This window comes from Phoca vitulina, unplaced genomic scaffold, assembly GCF_004348235.1.
Source record: "Phoca vitulina isolate PV1807 unplaced genomic scaffold, GSC_HSeal_1.0 scaffold60, whole genome shotgun sequence".
Taxonomy (NCBI): domain Eukaryota; kingdom Metazoa; phylum Chordata; class Mammalia; order Carnivora; family Phocidae; genus Phoca; species Phoca vitulina.
In genome coordinates, this window is record NW_022589763.1 from 145392 (window position 1) to 155520 (window position 10129).

At 59.6% G+C, this 10129-nt stretch overlaps 1 protein-coding gene across 2 annotated transcripts in view; it reads right to left on the reverse strand.

The window, feature by feature from the left end:
- Positions 1–10129, reverse strand: part of PPP2R3B (protein phosphatase 2 regulatory subunit B''beta) — a 49041-nt gene continuing 38912 nt past the window's right edge. For both annotated transcript variants that reach the window (XM_032391110.1, XM_032391111.1), the window contains exons 7-13: positions 9261–9417; positions 7229–7277; positions 6412–6501; positions 6026–6201; positions 3970–4088; positions 3794–3900; positions 1–173 (exon numbers count right to left, since the gene is read on the reverse strand). In XM_032391110.1, coding sequence (XP_032247001.1) covers positions 23–173; positions 3794–3900; positions 3970–4088; positions 6026–6201; positions 6412–6501; positions 7229–7277; positions 9261–9417 — 849 coding nt within the window. In that variant the 3' untranslated portion in view covers positions 1–22. The remainder of the gene's footprint in view (positions 174–3793; positions 3901–3969; positions 4089–6025; positions 6202–6411; positions 6502–7228; positions 7278–9260; positions 9418–10129) is intronic.

The window sequence follows — 10129 nt, forward strand, 5'->3', positions numbered from 1 at the left end:
TGCATCCAGACCTGGGCGCGGGTCACGAGGGCTGCAGGTCCTCGTCCTCACACGCATACTCGTACAGCTCGACGGTGCCCAGGCTGGACGGCGCCTCAAAGAAGGGCCTCTGGGCCAGCGGAGACCTCAGGGAGCTCAGCTTCTGGTCCACAGGGCTGAGCTCGGCTTCGTACCTGCAAGGACGGGCTGGTAAGCACACGGGGGCGCGGCCGCCTCAGCCCAGGGCAGGGCGCCCCTCTTTCACGTGCGTGGGTACGCGTGCACCACAGCCCGCGAGGCGCTGCCGGCAGCCCCCGGACGGCTGTGAACTCACCCCGGGGAAGCCTCAGGCCCAGCGGGGTCACTGGCGGATTGCCTCCACCCCAAGGGAAGAGGAGCCGTGCCCGCACTTGGAGGCCGGCGTTACTTGGACAACAGCACGAGACGTGGTGCCACGAGGTAAGAGGCCACAAGTCGACTTTGTGAACGGGATCGGACGATGTGACCAAGTAGGGTTTCTCTGGGGCCAACCTGTGAAGATCCCCCGTATCCACAGGGGCATCTGCCAGAATTCAGTGTTTGCTCTGGGCTGACATCACAACTCGTCGTCCATGACGACCCCTCTGCATCTCAGACTGGGGACCAGGCAGGGACACACGCCCCCTGGCACCCAACATCGTAGCGGACATTCTACGAAGTGCGGCGGGTGGGCAGACAACGTGAAAGTGTCCTCCTCACCCGCAACGTGACTGTCCACGCACGAAGCCCCAGAGAACCGATACAGACGCGCCTGCGGCCAACAGGTGCATCGAACACAAGTGCAAACTACAGATCGGTGGACGGTACTGCTGTGCGCCTTCCACAAAGAACCACAAGTGCCAAGTTTAAACAACCTTTCCAACACCAGACGTCAGGAAGCACTTACGTGATAAAGGACAGAAAGATCCAGGTGCCGAAAACCACACAATCCTGGCGGAAAAGCATGGTACCTGACTACGCGGAGACACACACGCTTGTGGGTTAGGAAACACGGCATCTCCGAGATGCCAACCGTCTCCACGCCACATGAGATTTCGGAAAATGAATAATCGAACCTTCCATCTACTGTTTTGTCGGGACAGACAAGCTCATCCTTAGATTTGCCGTAAAGGCCAAGGAACCGACGACACGACCGTGAGAAAGAATGCGGGTGGCATCAGACCACGGGGTTGCCACGTCCCCACGGAGCTGCAGACACAAGCCCGGGAGGCTGGTGAAGAGCGCAGATGGGTTCAAAATCCACCCCACAGCCAGCTGGTGGGGCCAGGGAGTCGATTCTCCAGCTCTCCCCCACAGAGACCCGGCACCAGGCCCGCAGCCTCTTCAGGAAACCCACAGGCAGATTCCACGACTCCTGCGAAAACGCAAAGCACCGCGTGGCCCGAACACCTGTGAAGGAGAAGGAGAGCGAAGGCCTCTCCCTCAGGCCGTGGCGGCACGAGCAGGCCGCAGAGGTGCGCGGACAGACACAGAGTGCGCTGGGGAGACCTGGAGCGCACGCACGTCACCGTGAGCAACGCGGCCAGCCCCTCGATGGCCCCGCCCCAGATGGTGCTGCAGCGGCGGGGCAGGAACCTGGACCCTCACCTCACGCCCCACGCAAGTCAGGACGGGCCACAGACCTGGACGTGGAACTGAAATGTGCAGACAGGAGCTCTGTGGGTCTGGACGAGGCAGCAGAGTCTGACACGGGAACCAGAACACAGCGTGTGGCGGCGACGCACAGACACCTGGCACCTCATCAATGAGAACAGCGTCTCTCTCAGACACACGTTCCAACGAAAACAGAGGCCACAAGTTTGGAGAAAAAGTCAACAAACCACAGATCCGACAGAGAACTCGTATCGACAAGCTATGAAGAACCGTAAAACCTCAGTGAGAAAGCGGATGATCCGACACGGAGAACGCACAGACACAAGGCACATCCCCCGGGGACCACGGAGGCCAGACGAGGACGGGGACACTCACAGCCACGAGGGGACACGCCCGGTGGCACGCCAGGGACGGGCTGACATGTAAATGACCGCAAGCAGACCGCGCTGACGAGGATGCGGAGCAGCTAGAACCGTCACCTGCCGCGTGGGACGCCACTGCGGGTTCCGGTGAGGGCAAACAGGCGTCCCCACGTGACCCGCAGCCTCAGGCACTGAACCCAGAGACGTGAGAGCCCACGTTCACACAAGGCCAGTGTGGGAATGGTTCACAGCGGCGCTATTCACACCTGCCCAGAACCAGAGGGGAAGCCACCGAACATCCGTGGCCTGGCAGGTGGTCACCTAGAGCCGGAACCCTGCTCAGCGGGGACGTGGAGTGCCCGACGCGCCCACCGACAGGCCCGGCTCGCTAACACTTTGTGCTGGCAGAGCCCGTGTGAGGGGACGGCGGGCTTCCACTTCTGTGGCGTCCGGGAAAACCACAAATGCCGAACGAAGACCAGCCCAGCACCTGCCAAGAGCCCGAATGGGGAGGGACGGGGGATGCTCGAAGTGCCCCCTGCCCGTTTGAAACCCTCCTGGGGGTGGGGGTCAGGACCCCGAGCAGGCAGCCCCGTGCCCACCAAACTGAGAACTCCTGCATGGAGGCCCCGTCGCGAGGGGCAGAGGGGACGCCCTACCATGGGTTCCGCTCCTGTGCCGCAAACCACATGTGGAAACGTGCCTGACCCTGCATGACCCTGACCTGGGGGCTGAGTGGCCTCTGATGGGAACAGGGAACACGTGTGTGACCCGAACCCGTCGGGTCTGTGTGCGGACACCAGAGTCCCCCACCCTTGAACACGGGCCTGTTCACACGCCTGAAGGCCCAAGGCCCGGAGGGTGGAGCGGGGCTGGGACCGGCCACAGGCCTGGGAGCAGGACACCCCCCCGTCCCTCACACAGCCAGCCACGGGGGAGAGGAGCGTCGGCGGCAAATGGGCCTCAAGGCCTGTCTCCCCGCGCTGGCCCCGTGAGCAGGTACCAAAACGGGACAAGGTTCCCAACCACGGTGACTGTATGAGGGTCTGTTGGGTCCTTGGCCCTGAGCCGGGCTCTCCAGGACCCCAGCTCTGTGGTGTGTGCGCCCCCTGCAGTTGGCGGGAGGGACTGACTGGGCAAGAGACGTCCCAGCGTCCCGGGTGACCCAAGGGTCGAGACGGAAGGGAGGTGGCCACGATGCGGGGCGGGGAGCAAGCGTATTGGCAGGGGGGTTGTGAGGGTGGGGACGGGGACAGGCCGGGCTCTGGGACACAGGCCTCAAACACCCCTACCGCACGGCCTGTGCTGGGCCCTCCTGGCTGGTGCTCCCGGGTCCCAGCTCTCGGGGGCAGAGTAGCAACAACACCTCTGGGTCTGTTTCCGGGAAAGGGGCGGACGCAGGGCACCAGAACCGGCAGGAGGCCGGGCCTGCCCGCACTCACACCTGGGGCCCTGCCGTGGCTGCAGACTTGGGGCCTGGCCCGCTCTGCAGCCCCCGTGACCCTGGGAAGGGGCCTCTCGAAGCTCCTCTGGGGCCTGGCCCGTGCACAGGCCGCCGCCGGGCATGAGTGGGTTTCACTGAGGATTCGGGACACCCAGCACCACCTTCTCTTCCCCACCGAGGTTCCCTACTCACAGCCACACACGCTGGTCAGCCGAACGTCACAGGTGCCCGAAGCAAGCGGGTGAGCAGCCCCCACGAGCCACCGTCTCCAGCCCGAGCCCGTGGGGGTCAGGTGGACGTGGGAAAGGAGGCGCCCACTGCCCACGTACCACGCGTGGCCCTCCCGGCCATCTCTGCGTCCCGTGCGCACACTCACCCGTCCTCCCAGGGCTCTCCCGCAGCCTCCTCGGCCACCAGGATGTCGTACTCCTCGGCAGCGTACTTCTCCCAGTCGGAGAGCTCAGGGCCTTCGCTCTCACTCTCCTAGACGGAACAGGTGTGTCACGCGGGGCGGATGCGGCCGCCACCCCACGTGCTCCTTGCCACACTCACCCTGAGCAGGGAGACCTGTTCCTTCTGCTCGTGGTCGAGGTATTTCTCGATGTTGAAGAAGGTATCAAAGAACACATTGGCGAGTTTGCACTTCTTCAGGTCATGGAGCGTGATTTTCCCTGCAGGAGACGGAACAGTTCAGAGACGACTACTCCCGGGTGAGCTTTCACAAATCTGCACTTGACATGTGCGCACGTCCGTCATGATGCGCCTTGAAAAACATGGCACAATACCGCATTTTCTGATGCAGCTGGGCATAAAACACACCCGCATGAGGTAGTTCCTGGTGTGGGCAGGAAGGCTAGGTGGGGGAGCAGGGCAGACCAGAAGCCTGGGGACCTGTGTGCCCCGGAACGGGTCAGACGACAGACGTGGAGGCGGAGCGCAGGAAGAGAGAGAAGTTCTGGCCGCCAGGGGGCGCCCAGGCACACATCGCGGAGCGTGACGCCGGGACAGGAGGAGATCCACCGCTAGGGAGGACCTGGACGTGGCGGCCCCGGAACGACTCACAAAGACCATAAATACCCCAAGACCAGGATCCCACGACGTGGAAACAATACTGATCAAGGCATCACAGTTTGGGAAAAGTCTCCCTCTGTCCCTTTGACCCTGGAAGGTGTCCTGGGGTCCTTCCTTGTGCCACTGCCGGCCTCTCCCTGGACGCAGGCTTCTCAGCTGAGGGGTGTCAGGAGGACCCCAGGTGGGATCCTGGGCGGGGAGGGGACAGGCGCCCACGGCACCGCCCCACACCAGGAACGTGGGCTTGAGCCCCTGAGGTGGGACACCAGGGAGCAGAGGCAGGGAGACGTGGGGTCAGGAACATCCACCTTCCTGACCCTGGTGGGACAGGTGTCCTCACCCAACAGGACAGGGCCCTCAGCACGGGTGAGAGCTGAGGGGCACACACGGGGCCTGAGGGAGGCAGGGGAAGGCGGACAGCCGGGACACACTGTTGTGTCCACACTCAGTAGTGGCCGCCACCAGTGAACAAGGGTGCTCACGTCATGAGGACACCACCTCACCCAGGCCTGGGGGGTCTTGTGACATACGGTTGCTACCAGGCCTCCCCAAGGCCCCACTCACCCTTGTCACCCACTCAGAGTAGGGATGGCCATTCCCGGAGTGGGCGTCCCTTCACACAGGTGTCTCTCACAGGGAGCATCACACCTCACATGAGGACATCTCCTTATATGGGGGATCCCCTCACTCAAGGGAAATGTGCCCTCACACAGAGGCATCCCATCTTACAGGAAGAACATCCCGTCACACGGGGTGTCCCTTACACAGGGGGAGTACCACAGGGGGAGAGCTCACATGGGGGGCATCCCGTCACATGAGCGCATCTCACATGGGGTGCCCCTCACGTCTCACAGAGGGGACTTCCCCTCACACAGGTGGGGGCAACAATATCACGGGGATGTCTTGGGGACATCTCACATGAGGGGGCATTACAACTTACAGGGGGGCATCACCTCACATGATGTGTCCCCTCATACGGGGGCATATCCTCACACGGGGTGGGGGCATCATATCTCACTGGGGGGAGTCACCTCACATAATGTGTCCCCCTCACAAAGGGGGGCATCACATCTCATGGGGGGAAAAATCACCTCACACGATGTGTCCCCTCACACAGGAGGACATCCCCTCACATGGGGGGGCATCACATCATCACATCTCACGGGGGATGGGGGAGATCACCTCACATTACGTGTCCCCTCACACGGGGACATCTCCTCATACGATGTGTCCCCCTCATACAGGGACATCTCACACGAAGCATCACATTTCATGGGGGAGGGGAAATCACCTCATAGGATGTGTCCCCTCACATGGGGAGGCACCACCTCATCACACCTCACGGGGGGGAGGGGAAATCACGTCACATGACATGCCCCCTCACACGGGGAACATCTCACGTGACGGTGTCCCCTCACACGGGGGTACGTCACAGCTTACAGTGAGGAACCACCTCAGACAACGTGTCCCCTCATGGGTACGTTCCCTCACAAGGGGGCATCCCCTCCCACGGGGTGTCCCGTCTCTGGGGCATTACCTTCGTTCTGCGGCTTCACCAGGTCCAGCATCTGGCAGAGGCAGTCCTCGAAGGGCAGGGCCTCGATGGCCATGCTGTCCAGCCTGCGGCACTGCTCCTCATAGAAGTACTCCAGTTCAAACATGGACAGGGCGCCGTCCCCATCCAGGTCCATGCAGCGGAACCAGTACTCGATGCTGCGGTCACAGCAGGTCAGCGCGAGCCTCGGTCAGCTGGCCATCTGTGACAGACCCCGCTGGGGACTGACCCCACCGGGACTAACTGCAGTGTGGACCCTGCCTGGGACTGGCCTTGCCTGGATGGACCCCTGGTGGCGCCCACGCTCAGGGGTGACCGTTAGCCTACGGCTTCCAACTGCTGGACCAGGACAGCCACCAAATACGTACCTGGTTGGAGTTTTTTTGTCTTCTTCAGAAATCAAAAACCAGACAAAGTCAGCGTAGCTTATTTTTCCTTCCTTCTGGACTTTCCTGCCCCTGGGTTCAGGGTTGAGACCGACAGGCAAAACGTGTGTCAGGGAGAAGCGGCGTGAGTGGGAGGCCCCTGCCCACCTCCCTGCTGGGTGAGTGGAGCCTTGCATTTGGCCCCGTCCCACACTGGACTCCCACTTGGGGGAAGGCTTCAAAGGACATGTGCACGCAGAGCGTGCCCTGGAACTGCAGACAGGGCAGGACTGGCTTCTGTGGCCTCAGTCGCAGCTGCCTTGTGGCCCACTCCAGGGCCCTCTCAGAGGCCCAGGGCCTGACATGACCCACCCACACGGGGCCTGTCCTCCCCCACCCCTTACTAAACGACCTCATGTGATAATGGTGTTTGCCCCCCCTTCTTATGACCTCACGTGACAAAGACGTGTGTCCCCTTAATTATGATCTGGTGTAACAGAACTGTGTATGTCCCCCAATGACATCACATGACAAAGCTGTTTCCCCTTAGGAGCTTGTGTGACAATGGCATGTATCCTCCCTTAATGACCTCGTGTGACAAAGGTGTCCTCCACTAGGACCTCATGTGACAGTGGCATGTATCCTCCCTTATTTATGACCTTGTGTGACAACAGCATGTGTGTCTTCCTCATGACCTCACGTGACAATGGCACTCCCTCTCAACACACGACAAGCTCACGTTAGGGAATGAATGAGCTAGAACTGGACTCGGGCACAGAACATTGGCCAAAATCACAAGAAAATGGCTGTTAAGACGTACCGTGTCACCGCCCCTGAGAATATCCTCTCGATCATCTTGGTGGATATAGCTGCAGAAACAGAACCGGGCTGTGAGCCGCCTGCACGTACGGTCACGGCCCAACCTCAAACGCTCGGGGAAAGCTGGGCAGGCTCGGGTCTGAAATGCTGAGCCCCAGGCCTGGCGGGGGTGGAACCTGAGGAACCCACTCTCCCGCATGTGTCCTCCCCAGGGCGCTGCCCAGAGCTTTCCTGTTCCGAGGACTGAGCCCCAGTCAGAGCCACGAGAGTGGAAAGCTGACCCAGGGGCTCCAAGACAGAAGCAGACTAAAGAGCAGACCACATTTATAGTCACACTCTCAGATGCTCCACCTCCAAACACTCTCCCTTTGATTTTAAAACCAAATGTGTTTAAACTAAAACCTGACAAGTGAGAAGTGAAAAGCACTGCCATCAGTCAGCTTAGGCGCCTGTCACAAAGCACCACCGATGGGGCAGCTTGAACAACACATTTATTCTCTCCTGGTCCTGGAGGCTGGGAGTCTGAGATCCAGGTGGGGCTGAGGCTGGTTCCTCCTGAGGCCTCTCTGCTTGGTGAGTAGACCCCATCTTCTCCCCGTGTCCTCACGTGGTCATCCCTCTGCGTGTGTCTGTGTCCTCATCCCTCTTCTTGTAAGACCCCAATCCTATGAGATCAGGGCCCAGCCTAATGATCTCATTTTACTGTAATCACCTCTTTAAAGACCCCACTTCCACTTACGGTCCCATTCTGGAGTCCTGGAGAATGTGGCTCTGACAAATGAATTTTGGGGGGACACAGCTCAGCCCATACCAAACACGGGACCCACAAGACAGAGAAACAAAGACAGTCTCTTTCCACATCTCCCAATTCATCCCACCTTGATGAATGTTATCCTGATACAAAATGACTGGGTGCTAAACAGGCTGACTTGTGTCTCCCAAAAAAAACATTTCTAAATCCTGATTCCTGAACCTTAAATGGAAATAGGTCTTTGCAGATGTGATTAAGTGAAGGATCTGAGATGAGTTCATCCTGGATGAGGGTGGCCCTAAATCCAACGACACGTGTCCTTGTAAGAGACAGAAGAGGAGACACAGACACAGAGGAGAAGCCACGTGAGGACGGAGCCAGAGACGGGATGGACGCGGCCACCAGCCCAGGGACACCTGGAGCCCCAGAAGCTGGAAGAGGCAGGGAGGACCCTCCCTGGAACATGGCACTGCCCCGCCTGGATCTCAGCAGTCCTGCCCCGCCTGGATCTCAGTGGTCCTGCCCCGCCTGGATCTTGGACTCTGGTCTCCAGAGCTGGGAGAGGATGAACTCCTGTTGTGGGACGGGCCCGGTTTGTGGTCATTTGTTACAACCTCAGCAAACTCCTGTACAACCCTCCTGGGTGACCGGCCATAAATTCCTTGACTTTGGATACTTTGAGGGTACTTGGCTGTTGTTTTAGGCCCCCTCTGTTACAGCACACAGTGAACTGTGTGACAGCTCACTTGGATGCACACATCCAAAGACTGAAAACATGGACCAGCAAAGGAAACCTACCTCGTGGGCTGCACAGGACAGGGTCAGCTCTGACCCGTCTGCCTGCCTTCTCACGACACCCAGGTCAGGGTCGCACCTGAAACTTGGCCTGGCTGCCGCCAGCAGCATGGGCCAACCCTGCGAGCACCACCGCTCTCGCAGCTGGAGGCTCCTTTGTGGGCAGGTCAGCACCCTGCAATGTGTGGGTGTTTCTGTCTCCTGCGTGCATCATGACCCATGTGTGTCCTCATCTTGTGTGCCCTGCATGTCCCACATGTGTCCCCATCCCTCAGGTGTCTCGTGCATGTGCATCCTGCGTCTCTCGTATGTCCTGCAAGAACATACCACTCCTGGAGACGATGGGCGTGAAAAAGAGGAAGACAATTTTAGACATCAGGCCACAGGCCCAGGGGAGGTGGCCATGGCCAGTGGCACTGGACAGAGCAGGGTGCCTGAGGGGCCAGCACCTGTAGGTCCCCTTGTCCCACACAGGCTGCATACTAACCGTGGTCGTTGTGCCGGGCCAGGTCCTGGGAATCGATGAGAAGGTCGTGGTCTGTGTCCAGCTCCCAGAACTTGCAGTAAATGACATAGAAGTGCTCGTATGAGAAGTACTCTGTCAGCTGATTGATGTCTGCTTCCTCTTCCAAGAGCGCCACATTCTGCCAAAACAAACCCAACAGAACTGGTGCATTTTCCACAGGAGCTGGGCTTCCTGTGGGTGGGAGGGCATAGGAGCTGGGCTTCCTGTGGGTGGGACCCTCCCAGGTGTCTCATATTATGAGGGTGGAGGGCCCAGAACTGGTCAAGACAAGCCTGGGGTCGGGAGCACAGCATCTAGGTCAGGAGCGCACTGCGGTCAGGGTTGTGCCTAAAACTCAGCCTGGCTACTGCTGGCAACATGCGGCAGTCCTGCGAGTGTCAACCCTCTAACAGCCTGGAGCCTCCTTCTGTGGGCAGATCAGCACCTTCCTCAGTAATGCCCACACGTGCACTGAACCTGAGTGAAGAGGACACCTTGATCTCCAGTGCCTATGGGTCATTTCTCCTGCATGGATGGCAGATGGTCAATGGGTGGGTAGATGGGTAGAGATGGATGGAGGACGGTGGTGAACAGAAGGATGGAGAATGGAAGATGGACGGGTGAAGGATGCAGGATAGACGTAAAAGGGTGGAGGATGGAAGGAAGGATGGAGGATGGATGGAGGAGAAGACAGAAGATGAAAAATACGGATGGGAAACGATGGAGGATGGGTGGTGGAGGGTGGAGGATGGATGGATGGGTAGAGAGTGGAGGATGGACGGATGGGTAGAGGGTGAGGATGGATGGATGGGTAGAGGGTGGAGGATAGATGAATGGGTAGAGGGTGGAGG